At 32.0% G+C, this 22,726-nt stretch overlaps 3 protein-coding genes across 3 annotated transcripts; all 3 read right to left on the minus strand.

Moving 5' to 3' along the window:
• Positions 1–15,449: 15,449 nt before the first annotated feature.
• Positions 15,450–16,172, minus strand: LOC111894190 (uncharacterized). Its single transcript, XM_023890272.1, has one exon. The coding sequence runs from the start codon at positions 16,170–16,172 to the stop codon at positions 15,450–15,452; it is 723 nt and encodes a 240-aa protein (XP_023746040.1).
• A 2,310-nt stretch (positions 16,173–18,482) lies between these two features.
• On the minus strand, positions 18,483–20,412 carry LOC111894127 (UDP-glycosyltransferase 73C6-like). The gene has a single exon (XM_023890211.3). The coding sequence runs from the start codon at positions 20,273–20,275 to the stop codon at positions 18,788–18,790; it is 1,488 nt and encodes a 495-aa protein (XP_023745979.1). The 5' UTR covers positions 20,276–20,412; the 3' UTR covers positions 18,483–18,787.
• A 301-nt stretch (positions 20,413–20,713) lies between these two features.
• On the minus strand, positions 20,714–22,460 carry LOC111894118 (UDP-glycosyltransferase 73C3). Its single transcript, XM_023890201.3, has one exon. It carries the CDS (start codon positions 22,318–22,320, stop codon positions 20,869–20,871), a length of 1,452 nt encoding a protein of 483 aa, XP_023745969.1. The 5' UTR covers positions 22,321–22,460; the 3' UTR covers positions 20,714–20,868.
• Positions 22,461–22,726: the final 266 nt, after the last annotated feature.

Consider the following 22,726-nt stretch of genomic DNA (forward strand, 5'->3'; position numbering starts at 1 on the left):
TATGAACTGATAGAACAACATGTTGAGTGATGGGCTAAGGGCATTTCGGGAAGAGTGTGTTAGGGTTGTCTGATCTGAGATGCCTTTAGCCTAGGATATTGCTTTTACAAGATTGAACCTATCCTTGCAATTTGCTTAGTGCATGCTGCATAATTGTACATAATTAGGATTATATAGCCTTAGAATGGCTGATTTAGCCTTTCTTCCCATTCCTTTTTTGGTTGTGGACTTTAGGTAGAATAATTTATTCGTCTGTCTATTGAGTCCTATATTGTGTAAGATTGGCACACGCGAAGATAACGACGAGGATAACAGAGATCTTTGCGAGGCGAAATAGTGTTGGGAGAATAGTCTAGGATGAGTTCCTAGATGCTTAGTAGTGGTTCTGAGAAGAGAGTGTAGGGATACCCTTGAGGAATAGAGTTCTTGTGAATTAGGGCCTTAAGAGGACGACTTGAGGCAAACCCAAACTGGTGTGGAAGGTAATATTGGGCCCGTACTACTGAAAGCACCTGATCCGTACGCAACTCGAGAAGGAATCTTAGGGTGCTAAGAACTTGTAGGAGTGTGTAAGTGTTTGTGTATGTGCTTTAGCCTATTTCTAATAGTTTTCTTGTGTATTTCAGTATGGTGGTTACCCGAGGTCCAGGCTACAGTGATCCTGAGAGGCCGAGTGCCAGTGATGATGAGATCCATAGGATCATTGCCGCCGTGGTGGCTACGGAGATTAGAGAGACCATACTAGAGATGTTCGGGTCTATTAAGACCATGCTGATCGAGACTTTCGACAAACACTATGCTGTTGTCATTGAGGCTGCTGTTGTTGCAGTCGTTGCTGCTACAAGACCGCATGGGGGTGATTCGTTGTGGTACCAGGAGTTCAACAACACACAACCACTAGAGTTTGATGGGACCTATGACCCGATTGCCACCATAAGATGGATTTCTGAAGTTGAGGGTGAAGGGTTTTGAGCATTCTAACACTCCTAAGGTGTACATGCAACCCTAGAAACCTTGGATCTATGTTTTACTAAGATACATGCAAATTTGATTTTCCAAGGTTCTTAACCTAACTAGCATGGCATGGGGAACTTTGAAACATAAAAGCTAGTAGAAGAACATACCTTTTTGTTGCTTGGATTCCTTGAAAACCTTGTGAGCCTAGCACCTCAAGTGTGATGCCTCAAATGTCTCAGACAACACCACAAATCTTGGAATAACCTTGAGAGAAGTTCACTAACACTCAAAATCGGTTAGCCCGCTTGTTCTTTCTTTTTTGGTGCCAATTTTGCTAGCCATGGGGTCCTTTTATAGTTGTGTCACAAGTAGGGTTACAACATGTATACCCTAATTGACATGGTTTTCCATATTCCATGATCCATGGGTTTATAACCTCCATGGACTATCCATGGAGCACCTAATGGGTTTTAGCCAAATTCAATAAACCATGGATCATTAGCCCACTATAAAAGAATAGATGATTTACACAATCAACCCTATATATTTAATTACTCTCCTTTTGATCACCAAATTAATTCTAAATTAATTCTTGATCAATACTAATTAAATAATATTATTAATATATTAGAACTTATAATATATTAATAAACCTTAAGTGTCCTTTCTCTCATATAGTCTATCCAAATGTTGCAATGCCATGCAACCCAAATGGACCATGGCAACCAGGTCAAGTACATTCCAGATGAGTTTGGAGAGATTTACGGAGATGTTCAAAGATGAGTTTGTGTCGGTGCTTAAGAGAGATAGAAAGAGAGGTTGGCCCAGGAGTTCCTGTCTCTCAAGTAAAAGATAGAGACGGTGACAGAGATCAACAGGAACCTCCATGAGAGGGACCTACTTTTCCCTGGGCACATGACTTTGGAGCAGGCACACGTGAGTCGGTATCGGAGTATCCTGAGGAAAGATATTCGTGAGTTGTGGCGAACACTTTGTATCAGACATTGTTTGAGCCACAAACCAATACCAGGATGAGAGAGATTGAGCTAGAGACTCAAGAGTGAGAGGAGAGGGAGTCTCGGGGGAGAGATAGGAGGCTAGTGCAATCACAGATGACAACTAAGTGGCTCAAACCCACTGACTCGAGAGTTGGAGGCCAAAAGGGCTACACTTGCAGTAAGTGCGGCAAGGGGCATGAGGGATCGTGTTGGTCAGGGTCTATCTGCTACATGTGTGGCAACGAGGGGCACATGGAAAATTATGAATAATCTTAACATGTTTAATCCGTGAATAATCTTATTATTCTAAAAGTTCATAGTCAGTTATAATTGTGGGAGAAATTATGAAGTAAGATTAATATAAATTGGATTAATTGACTCTCACTGGATGAAAGTAGGCAAATGGTTGTAACCAAGTTTCATAGGTACTTATCATAAAACTACTATTGAACGAACCCATATCAAGATCAACTCATAGATCATAATTGTGAGTGATATTTGATTAAAGGTACTATCTTTGTATCCTTAACACCTCAGATACATAGTGGGACCTAAGTGTTGGGAGTTTTGGAATTTGATATGGTCAAATGTTAATCCTTACATGAGAGTTATAAAAGCCATTTTCAGGTATGGTGTGAACTATGCAAGAGGCTTATGTAGTCAAGATGGGATTTGTCCTCTTATGTGTTTAGAGTTAGACATCTAACACATGTTACCCAAAGTTGAACTACAAATGAGATTGATTGTCATCCAAGTCTCATGTGCAACAGGATCTCTGTGACAAAGGGAGGGAATTGCATGTTGATAGAATTGCACTAAGTCATATACTACTAGGGCAGTGAAATGTTGCAAGACGTTCACCACTGTCTATATCAATCTACGATGAGTTGTGTGCAAGTGGGAGATTGAAAGATCTATATGTCCAAGAGTCATTATAGAAAGATATTGCTAGATAATATATCTTCCTAAAGGATCACACTAACAACAACTTGATTCATATATATATATATATATATATATATATATATATATATATATATATATATATATATATATATATATATATATATATATATATATATAGAGAGAGAGAGAGAGAGAGAGTTAGGTTCAAATGTTTCTTACATCTGTTGTGTGCTAGAATGCACCAATAAGAATTTAGTAAAAATTAAATTATTATTTAATCAAATAAATATAGATATTAAATGATTTCCATAATTATATGTATATTAAACGATATCCATAATTATAATTCCGTTTTTATGGAAACTAATTAAATTCATCATTAATATCATCAACAATATTCTTTCAGAATGAATTTGCATCTAGATTATCGTGTATGGGACTATGGGTACATATTTGATTTCACGACTCACTCACTCAAAATACAAAAAAGTTGTCTGAAACATGAAGTACAAGAGTGTATTATAGCAGAATGAGAGTTTATTCTAGAAGAACGAGAGTATATTCTAACAGAATGAGAGTATATTCTAGTAGAATACACTCTCGTTCTTCATATTCAATGCAATTTTGTTGTATTTGAAATGAGAGGGTCCATAAACAAAACACGAACCCATACATGAGAACCTAGATGCGAATTCATTCTGAAAGAATGTTATTGCTGACATTAACGGCGAATTTAACTAGTTTCCATAAAAAGAGAATCATAATTATGGATATCATTTAATATACATACAATTATGGAAATCATTTAATATCTATCTTTATTTAATTAAATAATTATTTAATTTTATTAAATTCCTATTGGTGCATTCTAGCACATAATAAATGTAAGAAACACATGGACCTTGCCCTATATATATATATATATATATATATATATATATATATATATATATATATATATATATATATATATATATATATATATATATATATATATATATGTAGGGCAAGGTCCATGTGTTTCTTACATTTATTATGTGCTAGAATGCACCAATAAGAATTTAATAAAATTTAATAATTATTTAATTAAAAAAAGATAGATATTAATTGATTTCCATAAATATATAATCAAATAAAGATAGATATTAAATGATTTCCATAATTACATGTATATTAAATGATATCCATAATTATAATTTCTTTTTATTAAAACTAATTAAATTCATCATTAATATCAGCAATAATATTATTTCAGAATGAATTTTCATCTAGATTTTCGTGTATGGATACATATTTTGTTTCACGACTCACTCACTCAAAATACAACAAAGTTGTCTGAAACATGAAGAACAAGAGTGTATTATAGCAGAATGACAGTTTATTCTAGAAGAATAAGAGTATATTTTTAGAAAATGAGAGTATATTCTAGTAGAATACACTCTCATTTTTCATATTCAATGCAATTTTGTTGTATTTGAAATGAGAGGGTCCATAAACAAAACACGAACCCATACATGAAATCCTAGATATGAATTCATTCTGAAAGAATTTTATTGTTGACATTAACGGCGAATTTAACTAGCTTCCATAAAAAAAAGAATCATAATTATGGATATCATTTAATATACATACAAATATAGAAATCATTTAATATGTATCTTTATTTAATTAAAGAATTATTTAATTTTATTAAATTCTTATTGGTGTTTTCTAGCATATAATAAATGTAAGAAACACATGGACCTTCCCTATATATATATATATATATATATATATATATATATATATATATATATATATATATATATATATATATAAATTTAGTAAAAATTAAATTATTATTTAATCAAATAAAAATAGATATTAAATGATTTCCATAATTATATTAAACGATACCCATAATTATAATTCTGTTTTTATGGAAACTAATTAAATTTATCATTAATATCAGCAATAATATTCTTTCAAAATGAATTTGCATCTAGATTTTCGTGTATGGGTATATATTTTGTTTCACGATTCAGTCACTCAAAATACAAAAAAGTTGTCTGAAACATGAAGAACAAGAGTGTATTATAGCATAATGAGAGTTTATTCTAGAAGAATGAGAGTATATTCTAACAGAATAAGAGTATATTCTATTAGAATACACTCTCGTTCTTCATATTCAATGCAATTTTGTTGTATTTTAAATGAGAGGGTTCATAAACAAAACACGAACCCATACATGAAAACCTAGATGCGAATTCATTCTGAAAGAATGTTATTGTTGACATTAACAACGAATTTAATTAGTTTCCATAAAAAGAGAATCATAATTATGGATATCATTTAATATACATACAATTATGGAAATCAATTAATATTTATCTTTATTTAATTAAATAATTATTTAATTTTATTAAATTCCTATATATATATATATATATATATATATATATATATATATATATATATATATATAGAGAGAGAGAGAGAGAGAGAGAGAGAGTTAGGTTCAAATGTTTCTCATATCTGTTGTGTGTTAGAATGCAACAATAAGAATTTAATAAAAATTAAATTATTATTTAATCAAATAAAGATAGCTATTAAATGATTTCCATAATTATATGTATATTAAATGATATTCGTAATTATAATTCCGTTTTTATGGAAAGGAATTAAATTCATCATTATTATCAGCAATAATATTATTTCAGAATGAATTTGCATCTAAATTTTCATGTATGGGTATATATTTTGTTTCACAAGTTACTCACTCAAAATACAGAAAAGTTGTCTGAAACATGAAGAACAAGAGTGTATTACAGCAGAATGAGAGTTTATTCTAGAAGATTGAGAGTATATTCTAACAGAATGAGAGTATATTCTAGTAGAATACACTCTCGTTTATCATATTCAATGCAATTTTATTGTATTTGAAATGAGAGGGTCTATAAACAAAACACGAACCCATACGTGAAAACCTAGATTCAAATTCATTCTGAAAGAGTGTTATTGCTGACATTAATGACGAATTTAATTAGTTTCCATAAAAAGAGAATCATAATTATGGATATCATTTAATATATATACAATTTTGGAAATGATTTAATATCTATTTTTATTTAATTTTACTAAATTTCTATTGGTACATTCTAGCACATAATAAATGTAAGAAACACATGGACCATTCCCTATATATATATATATATATATATATATATATATATATATATATATATATATATATATATATATATATATATATATAGAGAGAGAGAGAGAGAGAGAGAGAGAGAGAGACAGAGACAGAGAGAGAGAGAGACGGAGGGAAAGTTAGGTTCAAATGTTTCTTACATATATTGTGTGCTAGAATGCACCAATAAGAATTTAGTAAAAATTAAATTATTATTTAATAAAATAAGGATAGATATTAAATTATTTCCATAATTATATGTATATAAAATGATATCTATATTTAAAATTCTTTTTCATGGAAACTAATTAAATTTATCATTAGGATCAACAATAATATTCTTTCAAAACGAACTTGCATCTAGATTTTCGTGTATGGGTATATATTTTGTTTCACGACTCACTCACTCAAAAGACAACAAAGTTGTTTGAAATATGAAGAACAAGGGTGTATTATAGCAGAATGAAAGTTTATTTTAGAAAAATGAGATTATATTCTAACAGAATGTGAGTATATTCTAGTAGATTACACTCTCGTTCTTCATATTCAATGCAATTTTGTTGTATTTGAAATGAGAGGATCCATAAACAAAACAAGAACCCATACATGAAAACCTAGATGCGAATTCATTCTGAAAGAATGTTATTGCTGACATTAATGATAATTTAATTAGTTTTCATAAAAAGAGAACCATAATTATGGATATCATTTAATATATATACAATTATGGAAAACATTTAATATCTATCTTTATTTAATTGAATAATTATTTAATTTTATTAAATTTATATTGGTGTATTCTAGCACATAATATATATATATATATATATATATATATATATATATATATATATATATATATATATATCCTCCTAAATAAATAAAGAACTTTTTGCCACATGTCTTTTTCTCCTTCATTTGTACACATGACATTTTCTAGAATTTTTGAATTTTTTATTTTCCATTTGTCATTTTATTGTATTTATCATTTTATTAAATTAAAATTCCACATCTAATATGTAAGGTATTTATTAAAAATGGTTTATATATGTAATGTATTCAATACATTAAAGTCTCGTTAGTTTTAATAATTCAAAATTTTTCTTATTTTTTGTTATAAATTCAAACTTTTCAAATTGTTAAAATTTCATATTTAATTTTTTTTAAATAAACTCATATAATACATGTGTCTCACACCTTGTATATATATATATATATACATATATATATATATATATATATATATATATATATATATATATATATATATATATATATATATAGAGAGAGAGAGAGAGAGAGAGAGAGAGAGAGAGTCAGGTTCATATGTTTCTCACATCTATTGTGTACTAGAATGCACCAGTAAGAATTTAGTAAAAATTAAATTATTACTTAATCGAATAAAGATGGATATTAAATGATTTTCATAATTATATGTATATTAAACGATATCCATAATTATAATTTTTTTTTATGGAAATTAATTAAATTCATCGTTAATATTTGTAATAATATTCTTTCAGAATGAATTTGTATCTAGATTTTCGTGTATGGGTATATATTTTGTTTCACGACTCAGTCACTCAAAATACAAAAAAGTTGTCTGAAACATGAAGAACAAGAGTGTATTATAGCATAATGAGAGTTTATTCTAGAAGAATGAGAGTATATTCTAACAAAATAAGAGTATATTCTATTAGAATACACTCTCGTTCTTCATATTCAATGCAATTTTGTTGTATTTTAAATGAGAGGGTCCATAAACAAAACACGAACCCATGCATGAAAATCTAGGTACGAATTCATTCTGAAAGAATGTTATTGCAGCCATTAACGATGAATTTAATTAGTTTTCATAAAAAGAGAATCATAATTATGGATATCATTTAATATACATATAATTATGGAAATCATTTAATATCTATCTTTATTTGATTAAATAATTATTTAATTTTATTAAATTCTTATTAGTGTATTCTAGCACATAATAAATGTAAGAAACACATGAACCTTGCCCTATATATATATGAGAAATTAAATATCCTCCTATTTTTTGTTCCTACAAATCTACCTACCCAATTAAATGATGATATGTGTCACATTTAATGCTCATTTAATGATATTTTAGTATATATATTAAAATAACACATGTCATCATTTAATTGGGTAGCTACGAGGATTTGTAGGAACAAAAGTAGGAGGATATTTAATTTCTCTCTCTCTCTCTCTCTCTCTATATATATATATATATATATATATATATATATATATATATATATATATATATATTGGATATAGATCCGATAAGAATTTTTTTTTGATAGGAAGGTAGGAAGTTTTTTTTCTACATATTTTTTTGACGAACAAAAGAAATGAATCACTAGATGATTCATTTGTAACATGATTCACAAGAAAAAAATTCCCAAAAAAACATCTTTATGATTCATTTTTAAGTAAATTAAGAAAAATTCACTTTTGTGACAATTTTAGTGAATAATAACAAAATCATTGTATAAATGAATCATCGAGACGTTTTTTTTTAGAATTTCTTCTTGTGAATCATCTTACAAATGAATCATCTAATGATTTATTTTGTTTGTTCGCGAAAAAAATATGTAGAAAAAAAAACTTCTTACTTTCTTACCAAAAATTTCCTTCTTATTTGATCTTGATTCTATATATATATATATATATATATATATATATATATATATATATATATATATACATATATATATATATATATATATATATATATATATATATATATATATATATATATATATATATATATTGGGCAAGGTTCATGTGTTTCTTACATTTATTATGTGCTAGAATGCACCAATAAGAATTTAATAAAATTAAATAATTATTTATTAAATAAAGATAGATATTAAATGATTTCTTAATTATTTAATCAAATAAGATATTAAATGATTTCCATAATTATATGTATATTAAACGATATCCATAATTATAATTTTTTTTATGGAAACTAATAAAATTCATCATTAATATCAATAGTAATATTCTTTCAGAATGAATTTGCATCTAGATTTTCGTGTATGGGTACATATTTTGTTTCACGACTCACTCACTCTAAATACAACAAATTTGTCTGAAATATGAAGAACAAGAGTGTATTATAGCAAAATGAGAGTTTATTCGAGAAGAATGAGAGTTAATTCTAACAGAATGAGAGTATATTCTAGTAGAAGACACTCTTGTTCTTCATATTCAATGCAATTTTGTTGTATTTTAAATGAGAGGGTCCATAAACAAAACATGAACCCATACATGAAAACCTCGATGCGAATTCATTATGAAATATTGTTATTGTTGACATTAACGACGGATTTAATTAGTTTCTATAAAAAGAGAATCATAATTATGGATATAATTTAACATACAAACAATTATGGAAATCATTTAATATCTATCTTTATTTAATTAAATAATTATTTAATTTTATTAAATTCCCATTGGTGCATCTAGCAAATCTATCCTAATAAATGAAAATGTTATTGCCACTTGTCATTCTCTCATTTAATTGGCCACATGTCATTTTGTCATAATTTTGAGATATATTAATTTTCCACTTGTCATTACTTCATTATTCATTTCCAATATATCAATAATTAGTTTCCATAAATTAAACCTACCATAGTGACTATTAATTTCAAATTTGAAATTTGAAATTTTAATTTCAATTTCAAATAAATTTACACTTTAACCTTTGTATTTAACATTTTGTTATAATAACTTGTTTAGTACACGTGTCTGACAATTAAACACATAATTTTAGTTAATTTAATTTTTTCATGTTTTTTTTGTCATAATTTTTCACTTATTTCATATTTCAAATTCAAATAAACTTCTCATTAATCACTCCTATTTAACATTATGTTTTAATCAACCCGTATAATATACGGGTCTCACAACTAGTAATAAATATAAGAAACACAGGAACCTTGCCCTATATATATATATATATATATATATATATATATCTTGTAATTAATTATACAACATTTGTTTCATGGAAATATTAATTTTTAATCTTAAGTATCAAAGTAACAAATGAGATTGATTTCCATCTAAGTCTCATGGTCAATAGGATGTTTGTGAAAAAGGGATAACTGATAAGCTTACCTTATACATTAATTGATTCTGTGCGCTTTTGGGAATTTGATATTGAAAGAATTGCACTAAGTCATATATTACTAGGGCAGTGAAATGTTGCAATACGTTCACCACTGTCTATATTAATCTATGATGAGTTGTGTGCAAGTGGGAGATTGAAAGATCTATATGTCCAAGAGTTATTATAGAATGATATTGCTAGATAATATACGATCCTAAAGGATCACACTAACAACAACTTGATGTAAATATATATATATATATATATATATATATATATATATATATATATATATATATATATATATATATATATGTGTGTGTGTGTGTGTGTGTGTGTGTGTGTGTGTGTGTGTATGTATGTATGTATTTATTGTAACGCTCGCAGATTCGGGCTAGTCAATTTAGAGATAATACGCGTAAAAAACGACTTTTTTTATAGAATATTATTAAAGTGAATAATCTAAACTAATCTATAGTATATGTCACAAAGATTTCGTACATATAAAGAATGCTGAAATCTGACTTATAACGAAGAAATTATGACCCGTTGAAGTTTTGAGACAAAACCGACACGACGCCACGTATCGTAAAAAGTGAATTTTTGATAAACTACTTTTTATCCTTAGCGATCTAAACAATAGTCGTAGTGGACGTCAAACCAAAATTGTGCATATAGAGAACATCCAAATCTGACTTTGTATGAGGAAGTTATGATTTTCTAAGATTTGGCATAGTAGTCTGCAACCCGAGAATCGACTTTTAGATCGATCGATTTTTAGCTGAAACAACCTAAATGAGAATTGAATATCTCATTAATAGGAGCTCAACGGTATAAATACAGACGAAAACAGACGTCTGATCACAATGTTATGAATTTTTAACGGACTTTAACTGTCTAAGCCTTTTAAAATATAACTTTAAAAATAAAATCAAATTTAGCCAAAGGAGTCTAAATGAAAGTTGTAGATGACGTCACTACCTACACGTGGATATAAAGAACGTAAAAAAACGAAGATCGTATGCGAAAGTTACGGAATTTAGAAGATAATTAATTTTGGGGTTAAGATGCGAGGTGACACGTGGCAAAATCCTGACCATTGATTTCTCCCCACGCCTTGCCACCGAATCTTGACATGTGGCTGTGTACACCCCGCATAGCGCCTGGTACGCCCCGCGTACCGAGTACTCCCAATATACATTAAAGTTACACCCAACGTAATTCGATCCTCCGACCTATAAATATGAGGCGTTTTTCCTCATTTTTCTTCACATCTTTCTCACACTTCTCTCCCAAATAACTCCAAACCCTCTTCCTGTTTCCCTAGTACTTCTTAAGTGTTTCCCTAGTACTTCTTAAGTGATAGGAGCGAGTACAGGAGCGCCAGAAGGCCTTGAGAAGAAGAGCTTTCGGCTTAGAAGTTCTGCCCATAAGAGCCCGGTTCCTCGCCAAACTCCCTTGTAATCGAGTTATGCTTACCCTACTTTAAGTATAACTTACGTTTAAGTTCATTATCGTTATTATGAACCTATAAAAAAGATTTATCAGTGATTCAAAGTTGTTATACTAATTGATATACTTATATGAGAGGTGTCTAGAATGGTCATGTTGGCTTGGTTGTTGGATTTCAGAAAAGCTATATGCCGAAATGGCCCTGCCTCCCAACTGTCCTGCATGGCTGATGTTTACTTGATAGATCATGAAAGTAGACTTTGAGTTAATGATGAATCTAGACTAATAATTAGTCGCAATAAATACTAGACTAAAATCTAGTAATAATGATACTAGGTTTTGTCGAAGGAAACGAAAATTAATAGAAGCGAAGCACTGCCAGAATTTCGAGTCATCACTTTAACAAGTGAGTGCATATTTACTTTCATCATACACATAGATATGAAGTATTTAATATAAATTATGTGCTATGTGTGCATATTATCTGTGTTCTTGATATTTATGCTGGATGAACGAAATATACATGTTTTATTCGATTTAAACTGTATATGTATTTTTATACCAATATTTCTATAAATATTGGGTAAAGATAGGTAGATGAAAGATGATATGGATGATGAGAGATGAAAGATGATATAGACGTTGAGAGGTGAAAAGATGATGAGAAGCCTTGACATAAACGATGATCCAATCATCTAGTAGAGTATAGATGACAACCACAGACTATTCTAGACAGTCCAGTGGAACGCTAGCAGGCTCGCAACCTGTAGGTGTTTTTGAACTATATGTTCACCAGATGTACTCGAAATATCTTGGCAACTGAGCCTAATGGATAATATTGGCAGATGTGCCTAATAGATAATCTTTGAACTACGTGTTCACCATATGTACTCTAAAAACCCTGGCAGCTATGGACTTAGTGCCTTATGAATGGACGTTGGCAGCTATTGATTTAGTGCCCTATAGATAATCATTGGCAGTTATGGACTTAGTGCCTTACAAATGAACGTTGTCAGCTATGGATTTAGTGCCTAATAGATAACATCGACAGCTATGGACTTAGTGTCTGTTAGATAAACCCTGACAGCGATGGACTTCGTGCCTATTCTTTAGGACAATCCTTAGGAATGAATGAATCAATGAAGGATAAATCATTCTTAGGGTAGATCCTTAAGAATAAAGAAGATAATCGGGATGGGAAATTAGGTTAATTGTTTGATGATTAAACATAATAATTATTTTATTGTGGGTTGAAAACCCTATGTACTCACCACGTTTCCCAACCTGACCCACTCAGTTTATTTGTATCATAGGTGTCGATACGAAACTATATTGCACTGAGAGATTAACAGAGATGTAAATCATTAGTGTAAATGAATGTAAGGTCTGTTTATGCTTATGTTTATGTATTGACGATAACATCCCAATGTTTTAAATATAAACAAAATACATTTATTCGGAAATGCTTTGATAATATATTTATCATGTTTTCTGGGAACAAATTCCGTAATATTAATCTGTAAAATGGATACTCTGATTTTTAAATAAGCATAAATAAATTTTTTAAAATGACCGTGAATTTGGGGATGTCATATATATATATATATATATATATATATATATATATATATATATATATATATATATATATATATATATATATATATATATAGTAATTAGTTATACATTATTTGTTTCATGGAAATATTAATTTTCAATGTTAAGTGTCAAAATATATCATAGGTTATGATTTATTTTGTCATGTACATCTTTTTGGATGAAAAGGTTTTTCGTTTATATGGATTTATATGTTTTATAAGTTATAAAAATTAGAAGAGTTTTTATATAAAAACTAGCTTCTTCTTTTTATAAAATATTCAAGGAGACCATAAAGAAGAAAGAAGACATGCTTTTGATTAATTTATTCAACACACCATGCTCTTAGAAAGCATGGCTAGTTGATTTGATAAAACACGGGCCTTAAAGTGCTAAGACCCATGAGATAAAGGCTTAGAGTTAGGACTTAAAAGAACTAGTTTTCTCCCTTCTTTGAAAAGCCAAAAACCATGAAATTTATGGCTTCCCATCTCCATATTGTCTCTGGTTTTTGTCTCTTAAAATGTTAAGAACATAAAGATGAAGATGATAATTGAATAGTCTCTTTTAACGCAAAGTAATTTCTTTGTCTTAAGAGCTTAAGAGATTCTTTTATTACAAGAAGAAGACTAACATCTTATCAAGTTGATTTACTTTTGGTGGATATCTCTAGAGAACTTCTACCTTGAAGTTTCATGTTACACTTCAACAACTTCCAATATCCCACGAGAATCAAAGTCTTCAAAGGTTGCAAAATGATATTTTGTTCAAATCTAAAGTCTTCCATTGCTATGTTTATGTTTTTGAAGCAATTTTTGAATAAAAACCCAATGTATCTTTTTTTGCAAATTTTGGCAAATATGTCTAGCACACTGCATGTGCTATATAAATGCCATCAACTCCTTAACGACCCCAATCAAATCCTATAGTAATAATAATAATAATAATAATAATAATAAGGTTTAGTACCAACTTCACACTATAAATAGGAATGTATTACTATATAATAAACTCACATTATGTTGATATGACATTAAATTGTATCTATTTCCTAAATTAAAATTGAGATCATCAATAAGAAGATCTAAAAAAACACTTCTAATTTTGCTTGTTCTCCATACAAACCACTGCCCAAGCAATAGGATATATCTGGTCATTTTCATCCCTCCCAACTGCACAAAGCAATCCCCCTTGCAAATCTCTTTCAAGAAACAGCCATGAAATCCTATTATCCTTCTACATCCTTCAATCCAACCTTGTTTCACTCCTTGAAAACACACATAGAACTTGCTAAAATACTTCTTCCCATCTAGACCATTCTCCAACTCTAGTTTCACAGTTGATCCTGGATTTGTCCTCAATATCTTATGACCATATGACCATAGTTTTGCATAGTGCTCTACAAGAGTACCTTCAATAAGCTTCGGTACATACTTCTTTGCTCTCATATATTAGCCTCTGCTAACATAGATACAAAACTTGTTCATCACTTATAGCCTAAGTTTCTTTACACTCAATTACTTCCTCTCTACAAAGCATATATTTATCAACGTTAGAAGCAGAAGTTAAAAATGCAGAATTTTGAACAGGTAATAATTTTTCAACAATATTCAAATGAAACATTATATTGTTTAAATATCTAAAGCCAACAAACATTCCACCCTTAGACAAAATAAACTTATCCGACTCAATAACTTGTTTAAAACCATCAGAATTCAAACAACTAGAACTAACAAGATTCTCGCGAATCTTGCGAACAAACAAAACATCAAAAAGCCTAATTGTCTTTCCAGAAGTAAATTCAAGACACACAACACCAACACCACAAATAGGAATAAATGAATCGTCTCCCATTGTTAGCACCGACCCATCTTCAAGGAGAGTTAATGTTTCAAACATCCGTTTATCCTTACATACATGGTTCGTTGCCCCAAAGTCGATCCACCAATCAACATTATCATCCTGTATATAGAATGATCCTAGAATGAATGAAAAATAGTAAACATAATTCTGATTAGAATTATCAAAGTTAGTAAAAAACTGACCTCCTTCAACTTGGGGCGAAGACCCGTTCACCTTCCCATTGGTTCCATTGTTTCCAACACCATTGTTGCCTAAATTCACACGACAATCATGCTTTCAATGCCCAACTTGATTGCACCTCCAACAAACCAGATCCTTTCTCTTTTTGTTGGAGTTGCTTGGGACATGTTCCTGCTTACATTTTCCATGTCCTTTGTGGTTCTGATTCCTTGATTTGTTTGAACCATATGAACCGAGGGCTGTACATATTCAACTTTTCCTTTGGGTTTATCAGTTTGTCACTTTCCTTCGCATGAAGAGATTCTTCAATACGAATGTGACTAGCAAGTTTAACCAAAGACAGTTCCTCCTTTTGATGTTTTAAGTTATGTTTGAAGTCTTTCCAGGATGGAGGCAGTTTGTCAATGATGGTTGACACAACAATGGATTCATCCATATTCATACGGTGCAGTTTAAACTGATCGTATATGCAAAGGAGTTCATTGTATTGTTCAGTAACAAACCTTGAATCGTCCATCTTATAATTATTAAAGTCACTAACCAAAAGCCTCTTTCTATAAGCCTCCTCAATGATATATTTCAATTCAAGGGTGTCCCACAACTCGTTGGCACATAAGGCTTCACTATGGATATCAAATAAAGCATCAGACATGCCGTTCAAAATGTGGCCTTTGCAAATGTAGTCATCTTTGTCCCACTTTTGTCTCCTCCTTATCTCTTCAATTGTCTTAACAACACCTTCCTCAGCCTCCGCTGGTCTTGGAGTAGTCAGCATATATGCTGCTTTCAAAGTAGTTAACATGAAGTGCTTCTTCTTCTTCCAATGCCTGAAGTCGACGCCTTCGAACTTCTCCAGCTTTGCAAACTTCATAGTCATCTCGTGGATTGAGTCTCCCATCTCCAGGAACATAGAATATAGTTCAATTGTAAGAAAAAGTAGGGTTTGTAGTGGAGATCTGGATACCACTTGGATTGTGTGAACACTTTCCGAACTGATATTTCTACCCTATGCCTGGGTTGCAAGAAATTCATCCTAGGATAATCCAAGAGGACACTTACGATTCTAGGCATAGAAGTCGTAAGCCAAATTACTAGAAGGATTCTCTGTTAGTTTGATGAAAAAAGAGAGCTTAAGAATTTTGTGTATCTTCTTAAAGAGAAGAGTTGTTTATATAATAAACGAGATTAGGGTTTCTATTAGGGTTGGCCGTTATTGGTTGCTTTGGAAGCAAGCCAGGAAATTCGAAATTTAATGAGGATTTAGGGTTTCCAAAACTGAAAAATTTCATCAGCGGGACCCCAGCCAAGGGCTCTGCCCCTTGGACCCCTCTAGGGGCGCTGCCCCTAGACCTTGCCAAAGGGGCGCCACCCATTTGGAAACCCCAGACCCAGGGGAGCTGCCCTCCGACCCCCGACTTGTCATCGAACCAACTTCTAATTCAATCTTATACATGTGTGCACTCTGCACAAACCCATACATATATTAGAGTACAAATTATGAAGCCCCTTAGCTCACATGTTAGTTCTAGTTACATAAAATGACAGGGTGACACTAAAATCACCAACATTTTGTTCCATGAAGATAAAAGTCTTGCGAACTAAGTCCCTAAGTAAACCCTTTGACAACTGCTCTAACAATTTTATTTAGTCCAAAAATATTCCACCAAAATCACATTGTTCATGATTAATGATAACATTAGGAACACAACATAAATAAGAAGTAAGAAGAAGACACTTTTATTAAAAGATCTTCAGATACTTTTACACAAGAAATCCTTACTCTAATCCTATACAAATCAATCTAACCTAACAAAGAACACTCATATGTTTCTGTGTTATTTAACTAACAAAAAGGAAACATACCTCCCAATATTACACAAACAACCTATGAATATTCAAAGGAGAATAATCACAGATACAAAAATTTGAAGTTGATGATAATTACTTTGTAGGGTTTCCATATGTGTTATGATAAGGTTCTAAATAATGGTGGGCGTAACTTGGCGGCAATGTCAAACATCAAACTTTTACGAACCATGGTAAGTCACACCGTTTGTAAGGCGTGTTGTATATAATTAATAAGTTTGTATATATTTTCTACTATAATTCATTTTTACATACATATCACTTAAGGTGACTTTTTGTTAAAGCGTGACGGCAAACACAAGTCTTGGATCCATGACGAACTTTTTAGAACCTTGGATGTGATATATAATGTATACGATGCTTATTATCTCAATGTAATAAGCTCTAAATATACAGTAGGCAACAGAGTAGAGAAATTGCATTTGTACTCGACGTGGGACAAATACAATTGTAGATAGTTTGTGGAGCTTCATATCCTTTAATGTATCCACACATTGCTTAGTTGTACTTGCAATATATCCTGCTCAGCTATATATCATCTTCAAGACAACCCATGAACCTCTACCTTATTCCACTTCAGTCCCTCAACAAATCTGCATTAACCAAAGTAACTTAGGAGTAGCACCCATTCATGAGTTTCAGTAATTAGGATTGTAGGAAATCTACAACCTTTAACATAACACATTTTTAACAAATTTTTCCAAGGTAATCATACCGAGTTAAATATAAGCCTCAATAAATAATTCATTGTTCTGATTGAATAATTCATGAATCATGTTGTTTGTAGATGCCCTGATGTCTAGGTGTTTGAGACTTTCCATTATAAACTTGGTTTTGTTTCTTAGTCAAAGTTGCTCCATTATCACAACGGATAGAAATTTATGATATCGGTCGCAATCACAACGAAATCTATATTCTTTATCCATTTTGTCTCTTTACTACAACTACTAATGTTACAAATTTGGATGCGATTGTTGAATTTGTAATGTAGGTTTCTTTTGGAGGCCTACAAAATGGCATTTCCCTCGATATATAATTTCCAACCACTTGTGGAACATCATCTTTTACATTGGTTATCCAACATTCCTCAACTATCATGTATAACTTACGGATATCCAAAAATACGACAAATCATAATCTGTGGCTTCTTTTAAAGATTTGAAAACCATTCTGATTGCTTTCCAATGAAGTACTAGGATTCTATCATACCTACTCAAAGCAATATATGGACTAGTATTTGTCATGATACACATCAAACATCCTATAACCATGTGGTATTTCAAATGTAAAATTGATTTGCCCATATTGGGCATAATCTTCACAATCATATCCATGGGAGTGCTAATCGGAAAACAATCTCTATAATTATATTTATTGAGAATTTTCTCAATGTAATGTAATCGAGATGTCATAATCACTTTCTTCTCACGCTAATCCTTATTATATTAAGGATGACATTAACCTCCCCATGTTTTTGTTGGAAAAACTTGATAACAAGAAAAATGTTAGGTCATTGCTCAAAAACTCATTGGGTGAATTCCAACCACCTAAAATACTTTATAACACTAAAATTACCAACTTATGAGATTATCATACCCATGAAAGACCATGGTTCATACATGGAACTTGAGGAAATTGAACATAATCTTATAATTTCCTACTAGTGGCTTGTTGCATGATATCTTCAATTAATCGTGTTATATTCCCGTGAGAAGATCCTCCCTCTTCTATTGCTTTATATGCCATCTCACTTAGTTCTTTAGCTCTCTTTCTTCTCTCTTCTTCTTCTTTCCCTTCTTCCATCACCATCTCTATAGCCTTCCTCAGCTCCTCCCTCTTTACTCCCACTCCCGACTTCTCTTCATCACCCAAATGGACAACATCTCGAGCACCAACACTAACTCCAATCCTCAACACTTGTACAACCAACTTCTCATTCAAGAACTGCTCTTGAAACTGAGGCCATGTCACCATGGGAACACCAGCACACACTCCTTCTAGAGTCGAATTCCACCCACAGTGTGTCAAGAACCCTCCAATCGCAGAGTGGGACAAAACCAACACTTGTGGAGCCCACCCACGGATCAATAGACCTCTCTCTTTTGTTCTCTCTTCAAACCCCTCTTCATCTATCCATTCTTCTATCTTTTGCGTCTTATGACCTGCCCGAACTACCCAAATAAATGGCCTTCTAGTTGCTTCTAGAGCTAAAGCAAGCTCAATTAGTTGTGTAGGTTCAACACGACTAACACTTCCTAAACATGCATAGATCACCGAACCATTTTCTTGAAAATCTAGCCACTTGAGGCATTCGTTTTTGTTAATTGACGACTTGTTACCTCTTTGGGCTTTCTCTGATACATCTTTGTAACATAACGATAATGGCCCTATGCACCAAACTTTACCTCCTTTGAGTTTCTGATACTCATCCGCGTATCCTTGTTCTAACTCCTGAAAACTGTTTATGATTACTCCATATGCTTCGGATTCAGATATCCGAAGCTTTTCATGAAAACTATCTAAATTTTTTGAGCCTGAATTGAATACGATAGGCAGTTGGGATCTTGTTAGTTCAATACGATCAGGCAAACCAGGTAAAACAAATGACTCCAACTCACCCACAGTTTCATATACCTTAGTGAGGTACAAAACATGGTTACACATCTGTGTGAAGCAATTCATTCCATCAAATATAATCCTTGGAATCTGAAACTTTTTTGCTGTTTCGGCTGGCCATAGGAGAAACGAGTCGGATACTATGCAACTTGGCTTAGGATTCAGATTTTCTATATATTGTTCGACTCTTTCTTGTAGTGTATTATAGGCTTGAAAAAGTGATCCAATCAAGTTGAAACTAGGGAGAGTATCTAAGCTCTCACAGCCTTCTGGTAATCCAAATTCCATAGATGGAAATGGGAATTCAAGAAAATTAATGGGAAGACCTGATTTGATTGCTTGATCAAGAATGGAACCGAATCTTAGGGCGTTTACAGGGGTGGTGATGAAGGTGACTCGGACACCATGTTGAGATAGTAACTTGGCTATGTCAATGGTGGGAATATAATGGCCTGGGGATGCCATGGGTATAACAAGAAAATGAAGCTGGTTATGTTCTTGTGATTCTTCTAAAGCCATTTTTGAGGGATTGAATCTATGTGGGATAATGGAATTGCATTTGCATTCTAAATAAAGGGTTTCATTCTCTTCTCCTTTCCCTTCCCCTCTTTAATTTATTAGATAAATCCGTGATGAGGTAAGCGTATGCATAAGCGATTATTTGCTTACACAATAAAAAAAACATAACTTTGTAGAGGAAGGTGGAGGTTGCTACAAGTTTTGTCTAATCGGGAAAAATCCAAAGGCGGAAAATTAAATTAAAGAATATAATATATTTATTAGAAAGACAGAAAGCCGGCTAAGATGCTAAATAAAAAGATATTTTTATAAACCTTGTGTTTTGATAAGTTTGTTGGACTATAGTCTTTGTTTACAAGGTTGTGTTTTATCCTTTTTGTGTTTTGCTTTTGTCAAATACTATGTTATGCCTATTGTGCTCCAACTGTATGCGTGTTGTGCTTCAAGAAATCTCACAAAATATGCTTAATAGTAAATACAACCAAACGATTGTGTGGTTAATTTTGTTTCATAAACATTGATTAAACATATCATTTGGGAGTGATTATTTGTTGTTAAGTTTCATGTCTCAAAAACAACCTCTTTACCTCAATTTATAATTTTATATGTTCCCTTATATCTTGTATTAGTAGTCTCAAGTTCATGTAAGAAGATCCTCCTTCCTCCATCACTCTATTTGCTATCTTCTTAAGTTCCTTCACTTTCTTTCTTCTCTCAATTCCTTCAATCCCATCATCCATTACCTTTAATATACTCTTCTTCACATCCTCACTCTTCACTTTCACTCCAAACTTCTCTTCTTCCCCCCAATGCACAACACCCTCAGCCCCAACACCCACCCCAACCCCCAACACTTCCACCACCAACTTCTCATTCAAAAACTGATCTGCAAACTGAGGCCATGTGATCATGGCTACACCACCACATATTCCTTCAAGTATGGAGTTCCATCCACAGTGTGTCAAGAACCCTCCAACTGAAGGGTGGGACAAAATCAACACTTGTGGGGCCCAACCTCGAATCAAGAAACCCCTATCTTTTATCCTCTCTTCAAACCCACTTTCTATTACCCACTTCTCAACTTCATTGTCTCTAATCACCCAAATGAAAGGATGATTTGATGCTTCTAGACCTAAACCAAGCTCGATGAGTTGCAGAGGTGTCACATGACTCACACTACCAAGACAAGCATAGATGGTGGACCCACGTGGGAGCAAATCAAGCCATTCCAAGCATTGTTGTTCAGAAATTGTGCAACTTTTTCCTCTTTGAAGCTTATCTTTTTCACTATCATTGCATAGTGACAATGGACCTATGCACCAGACCTTACCTTCTTTAACTTTCTTGTACTCATTGACATATTCTTGTTCCAGTTCTTCAAAACTATTGATCACCATTCCATAAGATCCCAAATCGGTTTTCCTCACCAGTTCAAGACGCTCACTTGAGGTTCGTGAGCTTGGATTGAACTCAACCGGAAGCTGTGCTCTTGTTAACTCAATGCGATCAGGCAATCCAGGCACCACAAACTTCTCTGACTCAGGCAAACCATCGAACGCCTTGGATGCATACAAACTGTGAGCACATAACTGTTTGAAACAACTCATTCCATCAAAAGTAATTCTGGGTATCTGATATTTAGCTGCAGTATCAGCAGTCCAAGCGAGGTACTTATCAGATATAATACAACTTGGTCGAGGTTCTAAAGTATGGAAATTTTGCTCGAGTTTCCATTGAAGCATGTCAACTGCAGCCGAAAACTTCAGCGCTAGATCGGGAGTAGGGAGAGCGTCTAGACTTTCGCATCCCTCTGGTAATCCGACCTCCGTGGATGGAAACGGAAGTTGAAGGAAACCCACCGGGAGTCCGGGTTTGTTGAGGATGGGACTGTATCGAACGGCGTTGAGGGGTGTGGTGACGACTGTGACAGTAATATTTGGTTGCTGTGCGAGTAATTTGGCCATGTCAATCATGGGGATGGTGTGGCCAGGGGCTAGGAATGGAATCAAGAGGAAGTGAAGCTCATACGTGGATTCGGAAGCCATGGAAAACTTTTGGAGATTGAGGGTTGATAATTGGTGATTAGGAATTCGATTTTAGAAATTTTGTTTCAGTTTTTTCATGTTCGCGTAGAATGATCAGTCTTGAATCTTCTATCAAAATGGACAGCTTTTGAAAAGTCGTTGTCGTAAGAAACATGGAATTCATGGCAATAAAACACGAAGATAATATATTTATTTAATTATATATTGATTTTTTTAATAAAGATAATTACATTTTTTGTCGTTTTTATAAAATATGAGTTTAACTTTATGTAATCGTAAAACTTGATGAATTTTAATTTCATTTTTAAGAAGTCATGAGTTTTAAAAAGTAGATAATAAGCGTAAAACTAATAACAAAAGAGAAATTTCAGAATAACATAGCTTATTATATTTCTGTTATAAGAAA

The sequence above is a fragment of the Lactuca sativa genome, chromosome 6 (genome assembly GCF_002870075.4).
Source record: "Lactuca sativa cultivar Salinas chromosome 6, Lsat_Salinas_v11, whole genome shotgun sequence".
Lineage (NCBI taxonomy): Eukaryota > Viridiplantae > Streptophyta > Magnoliopsida > Asterales > Asteraceae > Lactuca > Lactuca sativa.